Below are 15,458 nucleotides of genomic sequence, written 5' to 3' on the forward strand. Positions count from 1 at the left end.
CATCCCATATGGGTGCTAGTTTGAGACCCGGCTGCTCCACTTCTGATCCAGCTCTCTGCTATGGCCTGGGAAAGCACTGGAGGATAGCCCAAGTCCTTGGAGCCCAGCATGGGGGACCCAGAAGAAGCTCCTGGCTCCTGATCAGCTCAGCTCTGGCTGTTGAGGCTATCTGGGGAGTGAACCAGCAGATAGAAGACCTCTCTCTCTGCCTCTGCCTCTCTGCAACTCTGCCTTTCAAATAAATAAATCTTATTAAGAAAACCGTGGGGCGGCCAGGCGCCGTGGCTCACTTGGTTAATCCTCCGCCTGCGGCACCAGCATCCCATATGGGTGCCAGATTCTAGTCCCGGTTGCTCCTCTTTCAGTCCAGCTCTCTGCTGTGGCCAGGGAGGGCAGTGGAGGATGGCCCAGGTGCTTGGGCCCTGCACTCCATGGGAGACCAGGAAAAGCACCTGGCTCCTGGCTTCGGATCGGCACAGCACTGGCCGTGGTGGCCATTTGGGGAGTAAACTAATGGAAGGAAGACCTTTCTCTCTGTCTCTCTGTCTATAACTCTATCTGTCAAATAAATAAAATAATAATAATAATAAGGAAACAGTGGGGATGGGGCTAAACTAACACTAATGATTTTCTAGGACCACTTCAAAGGACTTCAAAATCTCTAGCCATTTCAGACAATAGCAATCAAACATGCTGAAACAGTTCCAGGGTTGTGGAGGACGCCTGCACACTCCTGCAGGTCGGGCAGTAACTCTCCCTCCAACAGCTCTCCCAGGGACATGGTGAACAGCCCAGGCCTGTGCCATAGACCCCTGGTCTTCTCCAAGGAAAGGCAGGAGGTAGGCAAGCCCAAATTCAGTCACTTCCTTTGGTGTCTGTAGTGGGTCAGCAGCAGGTGTGAGAAGGTGCCTGTCCCACGGGAGAACGCGGCTGCCTGCTCCCACCTGCCCCTGACCCGGCCTAAGGCAAGTAGGCCGAGGCCCTCTAGCTGATCATCGGCTGCTCTGGGAGGACCAATATTGCCACACCTCCTCCCAGGAAATATCCGTCTTCCAGCTGTTTACAGTGCATGCTCAGGTTGCCAAGAGACTCCAGAAGGGAACTCTAACCCCACATCTGAAGTGAGCCCCAGCATTTCCAAGGATGACCTTGGGCAGCGGAAACTACAGTGAATGCCCACAGCAGTGTGTGTGGTGAGGTGGTCACAAGGTGGGCCACATGGGAAGGGGGCTGTGGTAGGTAGACAGATGACGTTTCTTCTCCTCAGCAAGGCAGTGAAGTTTAATGGCTTTATATTCCTCCTTTTCTCCAATCTCAGAAGTGAAATAATTTATGAGGTTAACAATTAGATCCAAGGGAATGTAGAGCAAAGATATGTTGATGGTGGGAGTTTTTACAACTGCTCTGATTACACAGCGCTTGTCTTTGAGCTTCCTAGTAGCCCATACAAAAACAGTCTCTCAGCTTTATACATCTGAGAGACAGACACTGTCCTCCATCTAACTTTGAAAGGGAGTCCCTCAGGATTCCACAGGGAGTTCACAGGATGAGGAATCAAAAGAAAAAATAGCGAAATCGGCAAAGGGGGAAAACAGAGGTGCCACGATAAGGTGCCGGCGTCCAGGGAGTGTGCAGAAGGCTGACTCCTCAGGGCAAGTCGAGTCATGCGAGGCTTCCAACACCTGGAGCGCTACAGGAGCCAGAAGTCCCCTGGATGCCATTACACAACCTCAGGGTGTGCAGGGAGCAGATGCCAAGAGCCCAGCACCAGCCTGGCTTGTGCTCCTCTGTCCATCTAGCCTCTTCGCTCTGTTTACAGGCCTAACCCCGAGAGCCTGCTTCTCCAGCGGCAACCTCACTTCTAAGGGGGCTGCAGACACACTGATGAGTCATTTCCCCCTTTCCTTTTCTGCACCAGCTCTATGCGGGCCCAAATACTGCTGCGTTGGAGTCAGTGACTGCTACAGTCCAGAAGGCTGTGGGGGGTGAGATGGTTCTGATGTTACATTTGGAGTAAGAATTGCAAAGCTGCAAGTGGTACAGTTACTGCTCTAGCTGAAGAACATTAGAGTATTTTATGTTTTCTAAATCAGTAACAAACCAAAATGATACACAATGCATACACTGCTGCATACGCCTATGGATGTTTTGAAAAACTGTGGGCAACAGGGATTCTTGAGATACAAACATTTATAATCCACCAGGGAATGCCTTAGTAGAACCTTGCAGCAACTCCTGTCTATAAACAGACTGCCCTCGCTCCTACAGCATTAATAAGGAATCCCTAATAGGTCTGCTTGCAGTTGGAGGTAGAGCTCTCAACTCTGTTCATCGGAAGCCTGGTGCTGCAGTGGGACCTCAGGGAGCCCTTGACAGCAGCGCTGCCGTTGTTTTACACACTGGGTTCTCTCCATTCTCTTAACCGCAGTCCATAGGCCTGACTGACCATGAGACATGTGGAAGCTTTCAAGATCCCAACACTTAGGGTCTGCCTCCAGACCAGTAACAGCAGAACCTCTGGGGGTGGGGCCCAGGCATCCATACTTTTTAAAAGCTCTCCAAGGGATTCTACAATGCAGCCAGCCTTGAGAATCGGTGGCTTAAAATACACAGCGGGGCCGGCACTGTGGTACAGTGTGTTAAACCACTGTCTATATCACCAGCATCCCACACGGGTGCCAGTACAAGTCCACGCTGCTCCACTTCCGCCTCTCTAAGTCTGCCTTTTGAATAAAATAAATGAACCTTAAAAAAAAAAAAAAAAAAAAAAAAGGACTGTGAGTTTCCTAAGTAGCTCCTCTCTCAGGTATTAAAAAAAAAAAAAAAAAAAAAAAAAAAAAACAACAACACAGCAAATCCAACTGTTTCTCTCCTGCTTCACTGTTCCTGCCCTGGTCTCAGCCACTGCAAGGTCTTGTCTCAACCTCCAGTTCCTGCTTCTACTCTTGCCAGCTTGCACCAAGCACACAGCAAATCAGATCACGCCCTGCTTCTGCGGGCTTCCCACCACACTTATAATAAAACCACAGCTCTCACAAGACCTGCAAGGTCCCGCACAACCTGGCTTCTGCAGCCCCCTCCACCTCTTATAACCCCTCTGCCTGTCACCGTGCTTTGGTCAGCCTGGTCTTAGTCCTTATTTCCTGAACATGCCACGCACAATCCTGCCCCTGGGCCTTTGTACCTCCTTTCTCCACTGCCTGGCAGACCCTGTGCTTGGATCGTCCATGCCTAGCTGACAGCTCCGTGTCATTCAGGTCAGCTCAATGGGACCGCCTCAGAGAGGTGTGCTCTGACCACCTGATCTAAAGTAACCCCTTCAACGTGCAGTCACACTATTTTACCATCCTTAAAGCACCTGACACTTTCTGCAGTCTCTTGATCCATCCGGAACATGAGCTTTAGGGAGGCAGGAACTTGGCTCAGGAAGGACCTCTCACAGAGCAGGCAGTCAATAAACACACATTCGTGTCACTTCCCCATCAGTGCCACTCCTCACTACTCCACGGTGATCCATGAAGAAAGACAGCCCAGGCCGGCGCCGTGGCTCAATATGCTAATCCTCCACCTTGCGGCGCCGGCACACCGGGTTCTAGTCCCGGTCGGGGCGCCGGATTCTGTCCTGGTTGCCCCTCTTCCAGGCCAGCTCTCTGCTATGGCCAGGGAGTGCAGTGGAGGATGGCCCAGGTGCTTGGGCCCTGCACCCCATGGGAGACCAGGAAAAGCACCTGGATCCTGGCTCCTGCCATCGGATCAGCGCGGTGCGCCGGCTGCAGCGGCGGCCATTGGAGGGTGAACCAACGGCAAAGGAAGACCTTTCTCTCTCTCTCTCTCTCACTGTCCACTCGGCCTGTCAAAAAAAAAAAAAAAAAAGAAAGACAGCCCGAGGCTGCCACCCTTCTGTCTGAAACCCTCAGGGGTTCTAAACTGCCTCTCACCAGTAACCCGGACTCCCCTGCTCTGGCAGCGCACCCGCACCAGCAACCCAGACCCCTGTTCCTCCTAAGGTCCCACTGTCCCCAACTCCTCGCTGTGCACAGCAGCCACACAGCTGCTCTCCCGTCTTTGTGTATGTCTTCCTGCCCTATCTTCCACCTCCCCTAACAGCGTCCACTGCTCTGACACGAACTGGCTGGGACAACACCTCCTCCAAGCAGTCACCCTCAATTAGACAAACACCCACTTCTTCGCTCTCCCACAGAAACCCACGCTTCCTCCTGCCATCACATGGGGCTCATCATAGGGGGCTCCCCTCCCATCTCTTCTCTACACAGAGGTTCCCTCAACACCTGGGCTTTGAAGACACTGGACCACGAGTACAAGCTGAGCAAAACACTATCTTTTACTACTGTATCCCAGTAGCAAGGGCATCTAAAAACTTCTGAATGAATCCTTAACTTGTTTTCAGTATGACCAAGTTGGTGCTGTGGGAAAACTCTCCCGGCCCCTTGTGTTCGGGGGCACTTTGAGTCTACACTTCTCCCTCAGGCGATGGCCGCTGTGTGAGCCCGTCAGCAGCACTCACACCGGGCCAGCAGGCCCCTGCCTGCCAGCGCGTGCCGCCTCACCGAGACACTCGCCTGTGAACAGGCACTGGCTGGACCAGTCACTGATGCGTCATGGGCCGGGGAAAGCTGCCTCCCTTGGGACAGACTCCCAATCTACCACCTGAGCCAGCAGGAAATGGAGCCTTTTGATAAGGGAGGACCCACCCTCCTTATTGTGCTTTCCTGGGGGCTCACAGAAACAAAACCTGTGCAGCCAGGCCCACTGCCATCAGCGGTGCCTTCCCTTTCCCGATTTAAACACACATGCCAGGAACTGAGACATGAAGCCACAGGAGGTCTTTATCAACACTGCAGCCCCTTGATAATGAATAGCAATGGGTGTTTTAATACCAGGCTGCAAAAACCTCCAATAGCCACTTGTGTGGCTTGACATATTTAGCTAAGTCATCACACAGAACATCACTGCTTTGCCATAGATACAGATATTCACCAAGAGGCGTCTGCCATGGTCCATACATGCTACTCCTGTTTTTCAGGAAAAGATAAACCACACTTAAGCAAAGTGAAGGTCATTTCTGTCTAAGTTCCTGGAACTGTTTGTAGCTTTCCTTTCAAATCTGCCTGGCTCCAGTCCTACATGTACTGGAAGCCTCATCTTGAACGAGCCCTTCAGCATGGCTCAGTTCCCAATCACCTGGCCCCTGAGTCCAGGGTCATCTGAGTGTGTCTTTCTAGCCAGGTCTGTTAGGTCAAACCCCTCCCACAGAAGGCTCCATCAACGTATTTATCAATGCATGGATGGTATCATTCAACCAAGACAGACAGCTGTGGTACAGACATTAGTCTCTTCCCTAGTTGGAGTTCCAGAGAATTCTGAATAAGGGGGAGGGTACACTCTCCCACCCAGTCCTGGCCCCTCTGTTCTCCACATTCTCAAGGTCCAGGGGGTACATGCAGGCTGTGGCCATGCCAGGGCCAAGGAGGAGAGTGTGGGCTGGTCAAAACGAGCCCAGACATACTCACGGGGTCCGTCAGCATGGCCCGGCAGTGGGAAGCCAGGGCCAAGAAGGCCAGCACGTTGAAGATGACTCCATTGATGATGCTGTACACGTAGTCTCGGGATGGAAGCAGCATGACGAAGAGGACCACGAACTCCGCATAGAGGACCAGAAACCAGGTGACAATCGCACAGGCAATGCCACAGCCGTCGCGGATAAACCACATGGTTCCCACAGGACCAGGGTAGGGAGGTGGGGTGCACTTCTCTGGCTGGAGGTATTCTGGCTTCCGCTCAATGTCTCGGAAGTGGTGGGTGGGGATGAGCATCATAAGCTATTCTGTCCATACTGGCATCTGAAAGAGAAAGCACCCAGGAGCTCGATGATGTCCTTCAGTTAGGGGACGGACAAAACCACCTTTGCAAAGCGAGCCCCAAGTATCCACGTGCGAACCCCCGGCTGAAGGCTTCCTGGATGCCTTTTCATTTAAAATACGAGTTGTCTTCTCTGTTCCTGAGTTTCCTTAGCCTTAGAGCAACGGGACCATCTTGCCCCAAAACTTCCCATGATGAGAATGAGAAGGCTGCACGCTCGGCCAGAGCCGGCTGCAGCAGAAGCAGCAGCACAGCACGCCACTTAGAGGCAGAAGGGGAACCCAGGCCTCTCAGCTGCTGGAGATCTGTGCAGACCGCGCTTCAGTGGCTAAGTTCAAGCTTTGACTTAAAGCAGAGGAAGAGGGGCAACAGGGCAGTGAGGTACGCCAACTGCTTAGGGCAAACCCCCCTCAGCAGACAAGGGCAAACCCAGACACTGCTGAGGCTGCTCAGGAGTAACAGGGATGAGTATGAGAAAAACAGTGGTGACCTAGGACTAGTGTTAGCTGTAACCATTAGGACATTCAAGGTCACTGCACTAGTCAATGATAAAGGCACAACAGTCACTAGGACAGATAAAGTTCTTGAAACCAATCAACTATTTCAGCCCGATTGGCCAGTAAGGTTGTTTTCTGGAGTAAGACACCTTGAGTTCTGCTGACCCTGTGGGTGACGGAGCAAGGGTAGAACGTGCTGGACGAAGAGTTCAACGATGCTCTCCACCACCTGGCCATGCGCTTTCATGAACCTTCGTTTCCTCTCCTGTGGGAACACCCACATTCCAGCCCTGGCCACCACCTCCCAGGGCTGTTGGTGTCAAAGCCAAGAGCGCCGGTGGAGGCGTTTGTGTGAGTGATGTCGACTGTTGCACACTGCACACCTCACCGACCGTGCACACACTCTCTAGGAAAGGCTCCTACTCCTGCAGAAACAAGCACAGAGGGACAAAGCACTCCTCCCTGCTGACAGCTTCACCCAAGTCTCTGGAGACAGCAGTGACACAACTAAGAAGCAATGTCTGAAACCTGTTCTGTGCCACAGACACAGGGAAGAGAGATGTCCCTGCTCTGTCTTCACGGTAACCTCTCTGGCTTACTGCATCACGAGCCACCAGGTTTCTCAGAAAATGAGATGGTTTTAGTTCACCATCAGATCTGAGTGCCATGGACAAGTCACCTGTGGCACAGGCTATGGCACAGCAAGTGACAACTCAGTCTTGAGAACTCAGCAGAGGCAATCACTCAGAAGCAGCACTGGCTACATGCACTGTCCTCAAGACTCTGGCTCTGAAGGGCAAGGGCAGGCTTCAATGCCTGCAGCGGAGGACGGCTGGGCCAACATCAGGGGCCAGGAGCCCAAGCTGGATCTCCCATGTGAGCAGCAAGGATTCAGTAGCAAGCTGGGATCAGAAGCCGAGTGGAGACTCAAACCCAGGCACTCCTACAGGGAAAATGCCTACCACACCAACCAGAACTTACAAACAAAGCAACCTGTGCTCTCCAGAAGGCAGGGACAATGTAGTGCAGCCAGGGACAACCTAAGGGCATTCAAAGAGTGGGCCCACCCTCTGCAGTATCAAACAGGACAGCAGGAGATGGCAGATCAGGGATGTCTGGGACCTGACCCGGGCTAGCAAAGATCCTGACTTCTGTTCAGCCAAGGCAGGACAAAGGCTGACATTCCACACTGACTCCAAAGGGCAACATTTTAACTACTTCTACAGATGCAGGAATTCTTTTTTTTTTTTTTCTTGCTACCACAGATTCCTAAGTATGTCACCTATGTTGCCACAATTACTATTTAAGTTCTAAACCACTAAAGTGTTATTGGCCCAAAGCCACACCACTGGATTATATACCATCTCTGTCTGCTTTTGTACTATACTGGCTGGTAAGAAGTGAGTAGCTCTGAAGGAGACCCAATGACCCACAAGCCACAAGCATTTACTCTAGAAAAGTTTGCTGATGTTTGTTTCCAAGCAGTGGTGACCCACCAAATGAACAATACACTCTTCATGACTCCTGCTTTCCCTGCAGAACAGCGTGGTGTGATCAACATGGTGACAACTCACCTGCCTCCTCCCATCACTTGCACCCTGAGGGCCATTTTAAAAATGTATTATTATGGGGCCTGCACTCCGGCTTTCTGGTAAACCCGCCCCCTGCAGTACTGGCATCCCATATGCGTGCCAGTTGGAGTCTGGCTGCTCCTCTTCTGGTCCAGCTCTCTGCTATGGCTTGGGAAAGCAGTTGAAGATGGCCCAAGTTCTTGGGGCCCTTTGCCCGTGTGGGACACCCAGAAGCAGCTCCTGGCTTTGGATCCACACAGCTCCGGTTGTTGTGGTCACATCTGGGGAGTGAACCAGCGGATGGAAGACCTCTCTCTGCCTCTGTCTGTGACTTTGCCTTTCAAATAAATAAATCTTTTTTAAAAAGTATTATCCTTTTTTGAGAGGCAAAGACACGAAGTGAGAGAGTGCGTGAAAGAGCAAGTGCACACAAAAGCATGACCGAGTTCCCATCTGCTGGTTCTCTTCCCAAACGCCTGCAATGGCTGAAGCTAGAACTCAGTCCAGGTCTCCCTTGTGGGTGGCAGGAACCCAATTACTTGAGTCCTCACCTGCTGCCTCCCAAGACCTCTATCAACAGGAAACGGAGTAAGGAGCCAGAGCCCAGTACTGAACAGAAGTACTCTCGATGGGGCATAGGCATCATTTTTTTTTAAACTTTGTTCAATAAATATAAATTTCCAAAGTACAACTTTTGATCATAGCGGCTCCCCCCCAACCCCATAACCGGCATAGGCATCTTAACTGCTAGACTACACCTGCCCCATGAGGGCTTTTTGGATGGCTGAGATGAATCCTAAAAATGAAGCAAAAAAAAAAAAAAAAAAAAAGGCGGGGTGGGGGGGACAGAAGATTTTACAGCTGTTCCTGTCTTAACTACAACAGTCATCCATTTCTTCTGGAATGATGTGTAGTCATTACCAGGAACATCAATTACTGGAATGTGTTAGGAAATGATGTCCTCAGGGGTTACCCACATTCACTGGGCCTCAGCCTTCCACCAAGTGGCAGTTCAGATTATAATTATAACCCTGGCATCTCCTTTGTGCAGTTCTTTGTCTTCTTCCTCCACTCCTGGATACTGTCATTTCTCTGTCTATAGTTACCAATCCTCCCAACATAGCCTCCATTTACTCTTGCTAATTGGCTGTGGGCTGTTTATGAAGCAGGTAGTTGTTCTGGCTAAGAAGTCTGCAGGAAAAGCCTGTTGCTCACCCACCACACAGATCTTAAGGGCTAGAAGCCCGTACCTTATCATTAACCTGCTGCCTGGCACATAACAGCCACTTAATGTATACATTCATGAAACAAATGCATGAGCCTTGGGATCCCAGAACTCTCTCTAGAAGGCCGTGTCTGCTTACTCTTTCCTTCTTTCTTTCTTTCCTTTAGATTTATTTATTTGAAAGTCAGTTATACACAGGAGAGGCAGAGAACGAGAGGTCTTCCATCCAGTGGTTCACTCCTCAATTGGCTGCAACCGGAGCTATGCAGACCCAAAGCCAGGAGCCAGAAGCTTCCTCCAAGGTCTTCCCACTTGGGTACAGGGGCCCAAGGACCTGGACCATCTTCCACCACATTCCCAGCCCACAATAGAGAGCTGCACGTAAAGTGGAGCAGCCGGGACTTGAACCAGCGCCCATATGAGATGCTGGCACTACAGGTGGCAGCTTTACCCGCTACACCACAGCGCCCACCGTATCTGCTTACTTTCATGGCTGTGCCATAACCTGATTGGAAGAGGGTACACCAAACAGGTACACCAAGTTGGTGGACTAACCCTTACTCAAGTAAGCAGAGTATCCCATCCTTGAACAATGTGGGACCAAGGAGTGTACAGAGGAGCTGTGTTTTCCCATCACGCTCCCTAGTGAGCGAGGTTCTGTGATCTGGGAAAGGACGCAGTGCTAGACACCAAGAGCTGAATAGAACGGAGCATCCCAACTCACTTACAAGCTTCACAGTCTCACAATTAAATCAGGCCTCCCAAAACCACCCAAGTACTTTTCCTTATATTAGTCAACTGAAAATCTGAGAACTAAGGGGGAAAACTCTCCTTGAAACAAACTCCACGTTCCCTTCATCCTGCCCCTAACAAAGAGCAAAGCCAGACCCCTTTTCCTTTTCTATTTTCATCTGGGGACACTGCAGTCCCTTGAGGTCAAACAGAGGCTCTCTGCTAAGAACTCACCTCCCCACGCGAGTCCTTGCTTCTCAGGGGCTGGGCAGAATGAGCAGCTCGGGTCTCCCGAGCAGGTCCCAAGCCCCCAGTACTCCTACTGCCAACTAGCTCTCGCCTTCAGGGGGCCACCTCCAATCCCTAAACCCCATCACCTCGCCCTATTTGATCACTAAAGGCTCCTTTACTGACCTCAACTCAAAAACATTCACTGGGCTGCCACTAAATGTGACCAAGCGTACAGGGGCTCACACCTGAGTGATGAGGAGGACAGTAATGTGTGTGCGCTGCCCTGCTCTGGCTCCCAGTCCAGTCAAGTCTAGTTTTATTTGTTTTCCTCCACCAACCTGCAAGTCTCACCTGTTCATTAGCTCTGTAGCCTGGTGTCTGGCCAGGCAGACACACCCACAATAACGCTCACAGTTAGTGACCAGCAGAACAGCCCATCAAAGGGGCGGACAGTGCCGAAACCACCACCAGCAAGTGCCACAGACTTATTCACAGTGAGGACTTCTGAAGCAGTGGGGTCTGAGCAGCTCAGCTAAAAGCAAGGCACCAACTAAGTGGTGGTGTAGCATGGATGGGCTGCATGCCCAGAACCAGGTGCATGGCTTTACTGGGAAGTGGGAAGGGAGTGGAAATGAAATTTTAGGGGTAAGAGGTTATGTTTTAGAACCTCTGAACTTCCCAGAGTTGGCATTTCACCCTGGAGGAGCTGGCAAGTCACCACTTTCTGGGGCCAGTGGTACAGGGATCACCACCACACTGTAAAGAAGCCACACTGGGCCGGTGCCGCGGCTCACTAGGCTAATCCTCTGCCTAGCGGCGCCGGCACACCGGGTTCTAGTCCCGGTTGGGGCGCCGGATTCTGTCCTGGTTGCCCCTCTTCCAGGCCAGCCCTCTGCTGCGGCCAGGGAGTGCAGTGGAGGATGGCCCAGGTGCTTGGGCCCTGCACCCCATGGGAGATCAGGAAAAAGCACCTGGCTCCTGCCATCGGATCAGCGCGGTGCGCCGGCCGCAGCGCGCCGGCCGCGGCGGCCATTGGAGGGTGAACCAACGGCAAAAGGAAGACCTTTCTCTCTGTCTCTCTCTCTCACTGTCCACTCAGCCTGTCAAAAAAAAAAAAAAAAAAGAAAAAAGAAAAAAAAAAAAAGAAAGAAAAAGAAAAGAAAAGAAGCCACACTGGGGTGACACATGACAGATGAGGGCTCAGCTCAGAGGTCCCAAGCCCAGGGGTTGTCCTAGGTCTTCTATTCCTCTAAGGCAGGAGTGGGCAATCTTTTTTCTGCCAAGGGCCACTTAGATAATTCTTACTTTACTTATGGGTCACACAAAGTTATCAACTGAAAAATTAGCCTGCTACAGATTTACTGAGTTTTGAGTCCTGCCTGTGGTTGCCTTGGCAGGGCCAGACCCCATGATTTGGTGGGCCTTATGAGACTATAGGCCACTGCAGGGGCTACCCGCTTTCCAAAGACCCAGAACAATGATCATTTTGTCATTCATTACGTAATCAGCACTGTCCTTTTGGCTAAGGGTTTACAGCACTAAAAAAGTTAGTTCCTCCATGTCAGCAACCCATGTTCAAATTCTTATTCTCATTGACAAGAGAGGCTCAGAGAGGCAAGGGGACCAAGCCTTGAGTGTTAGGGAAGCCACGGGGGACAAGGATTCCCAGAATCACAGGAGTTCTGGAGTTTCCTAGAGGTAGCCACCCTGCTAAGATGCAGGGTCAGAGTGATGACCTGAGCTTAGCGGGGGCAGTATGCTAAGTCTAAGAAGTCTGCAAGTCTTCCTTGCTGGAGTTTCAGAAGTCCCCCCACCCCACCCCCAATAAAAAAGAAAAGAAATGAATCAATTAGTGCTCATTTTCTAAAACAAAATAAACCTTGTTCGGGGCGGCACTGTGGTACAAAAGGGCGCCGGTTCTAGCCCCGGCTGCTCCTCCTCCAATCTTGCTCTCTGCTGTGGCCTGGGAAAGCAGCAGCAAATGATCCCACCTTTTGGGCTCCTGCACCTGCGTAGGAGACCTGGAAGAATCTCCTGGTTCCTGGCTTCAGATTGGCCCAGCTCCAGCCATTGTGGTTTCTTGGGGAGTGAACCAATGAATGGAAGACCTTTCTGTCTCTCCCTCCCACTGTAATTTTACCTCTCAAATAAATAAAATCTTTTAAAAAAATAACTTTGCTTCTGGTCCACAGCATTGCCTCCAGATCCATGTAAAATACATCTGTTACATCACATCTAACCATAATTATGTCCTCCCACTAATCCAGACAAGACAGAATCCAATGTATTCAATGAGCCCCAGGGACTGGGCTGCCGGGTCAGCCGTAGGGCAGTTCAAAGGGTTTGAAAACAATGGTACTTGGGCCAAGCTCAGAGGTCTCATCCCACTATGGCCCATCATCAAGATGGCCAGGACGGACACCTAGCGGACTCAACCCTTAGGCTATGCCTTGTGGACAGGAGACAAAGGCATGACTGTCACACAAAAGTTCTGTGTTAGAACCATCAGAGTCCACTGATCTCAATCCAGCAAGTGTGCCAAGGAACCCCAATCCTCTCAGACTGCCAACACATCCTACTTCATCTGCTTTCATTAGACAAGATCCAACACTGAAGACATGGAATAGTTTAGCCAGTTCCAATATCATATCCGTAGAAGTATCTCAAAGCATTCTGTGAGGACCGCTTTTCTAAAGCATCATTTACATCCACGTGTGCATTCATGAACACCATACAAGTTGATCTTGGGACTGCAACAGATTAAAGGAGCATTTTTAAAAGGGCAAAGAACCCAACCATTAAGGCCTAGATGAAATGTGTGTACACAGACCGGTTTAGCAATTATTTCTCTGCTTAGAGATAAGGATCACCCAAATACTTCAACAAAAATTTAGAGGTTAAATTTTCAGGGTTCCTACAAGTAGGTACTATAAAGTTCAAATTCAAAGGCTTTTTAAAAATATTTATTCATTGATTTGAAAAGCAGGGAGAATGGGTTAAGCTGCCACCTGCAATGCTGGCATCCCATATGTGCACCAGTTGAAGTTCTGGCTGCTCCACTTCCGATCCAGCTCCTTGCTAATGCTCCTAGAAAGGCAGCAGAGAATGGTCCAAGCACTTGGACTTCTGAACCTATTTGGGAAACCTCAATGGAGTTCCAGGCTCCTGGTTTTGGCCTGGCCCAGCCTTGGCCATTGTGGCCATTTGGTGAATAAAACAGCAGGTTTAAGATCTGTTTCTCTCCATAACTGGCTTTTACATAAATGAAAAAAAAAAAAAGTAACAGTTTCCACTAGTTGGTTCACTCCCCTAGTGACTGCAATTGCTGGGGCTAGGCCAGGCTCAAACAAGGAGCATATAACTCCATCTAGGTCTCCCATGTGATGGCAGAGGCCCAAGCACTTGGGCTATCATCTGCTGCTTTCCCAAGAGCATAAGCAGGGACTTGATTAGAAGTGAAGCAGCTGGGACTCAAACCAGCACTCTGACATAGGTAGGATGCTGGATTCACATGCGGCAGCTTACAACTGCTCCCAAAAGTCTGGGGCCGGCGCTGTGGTGCAGTGAGTTAACACCCTGGCCTGAAGTGCCGGCATCCCATATGGGCACCGGTTCTAGTCCCGGCTGCTCCGCTTCCAATCCAGCTCTCTACCATGGCCTGGGAAAGCAGTAGAGGATGGTCCAAGTCCTTTGGCCCCTGCACTCATGTGGAAGACCCAGAAAAAGCTCCTGACTTCTGATATCAGCACAGCTCCAGCCATTGCAGCCATCTGGGGAGTGAACCAGTGGATGGAAGACCTCTCTCTGTCTCTCTCTCTGTAACTGTCTTTCAAATAAATTAATTAAAAAAAAAAAATTCAATTTCATCAGCTCCTTACCAGATGTCAGGATCATCAGCAAGCTGGTGGAAATTCATAAAGACTTTTGGCTTAAGTCATAATCTATCTGAAGTGCATATGTGAATTTTTTTTTAATTTATTTTTTGACAGGCAGAGTGGACAGTGAGAGAGAGAGACAGAGAGAAAGGTCTTCCTTTTGCCATTGGTTCACCCTCCAATGGCCACCACGGCTGGCGCGCTGCGGCCAGCGTACCATGCTGATCCGATGGCAGGAGCCAGGTGCTTCTCCTAGTCTCCCATGGGGTGCAGGGCCCAAGCACTTGGGCCATCCTCCACTGCACTCCCTGGCCACAGCAGAGAGCTGGCCTGGCAGAGGGGCAACCAGGACAGAATCCGGCGCCCCGACCAGGACTAGAACCCGGTGTGCTGGCGCCGCAAGGCGGAGGATTAGCCTAGTGAGCCGCGGTGCCGGCGCAACATTTGGTTTAAAAGAAAAAACATAGGGGCTGGCGCCGTGGCTCAAACTAGAACCGGAGGTGCCAGTGCCACAGTCGGAGGATTAGCCTATTGAGCTGCGGCGCCAGCCTCTCTCTCTCACTTTCTGTAACTCTACCTCTCAAATAAATAAGAAATCTTTTTAAAAAAATCATGACACATGTCAATATTTTATAATTATTAAATACTCAAAAATTTACCTGTCTGATTTACAATTATGGTGCATGGTGTTTGCTGATTTTAAGACTTCTTTTATATATATATATATATATATATATACATTTTAAGATTTATTTTATTCCTTTGAAAGAGTTACACAGAGAGGTTGAGGCAGATAGAGGTCTTCTATCCGCTCATTCAGTCCCCAGATGACTGCAATGGCCAAAGCAGCACTGATCAGAAGCCAGGAGCTTCTTCCAGGTCTCCCACATGGGTGCAGGGGCTGAAGGACTTGGGCCATCCTCTACTGCTTTTCCAGGCCATAACAGAGAGCTGGATTGGAAGTGGAGCAGCCAGGTCTAGAACCGGTGCCTATATGGGACAGGCCAGGGCTGTAACCTGCCACGCCACAGCGCCGGCCCCAGCTCAAGGACTTCTTACATTGGAGAGTAACAGGCTCAAAACACACACGTATGTACAAGCCATCCTGCACTTTCAAAAATAAATGATCCATTCCCTAGAAGCATTAGAAATGAATCCGGTCAAGCAGATAAATCCATTTCTCTGTGCTACAATGATCTTAACTTGTGTAAGGAGCCAAAAGGATTATAAAATTTATGCCCACTTTTAGAGGAGTTTCAGAAACAAAGAATAACCATGAATCACCATGTTTGAGAGTGAGTCACCCAATTTTTCAAAAAGGTAAGGGTGTGGTAGGAAGCCCCAGAGGCGAGGCCCTTATCTTGAGTCACACTTGCCAGCCAGGAGGCGTTGAGACAGGCAGAGCCCGCCTGCTCTGTAAGGGCTTTCCCAGCAAGGCTGCCCTAAC

At 50.3% G+C, this 15,458-nt stretch overlaps 1 protein-coding gene across 9 annotated transcripts in view; it reads right to left on the bottom strand.

Annotated features, from left to right (window-relative positions):
* Window positions 1-15,458, bottom strand: part of ZDHHC3 (zDHHC palmitoyltransferase 3) — a 57,981-nt gene that overhangs the window by 34,167 nt on the left and 8,356 nt on the right. For 5 of the 9 annotated variants that reach the window (XM_008260501.5, XM_089306436.1, XM_017343760.4 and 2 more), the window contains exon 2: window positions 5,532-5,861. The exons of 3 other annotated variants lie outside the window; for them this stretch is intronic. In XM_008260501.5, the coding sequence (XP_008258723.1) occupies window positions 5,532-5,837 (306 nt within the window). In that variant the 5' untranslated portion in view covers window positions 5,838-5,861. Of the gene's footprint in view, window positions 1-5,531; window positions 5,862-15,458 lie in introns of those variants that run through there. One more of the 9 variants, XM_089306437.1, reaches the window with a different exon arrangement.

Source organism: Oryctolagus cuniculus, chromosome 10 (genome assembly GCF_051225735.1).
Source record: "Oryctolagus cuniculus isolate XC-2025 breed Fujian yellow rabbit chromosome 10, ASM5122573v1, whole genome shotgun sequence".
NCBI lineage: Eukaryota > Metazoa > Chordata > Mammalia > Lagomorpha > Leporidae > Oryctolagus > Oryctolagus cuniculus.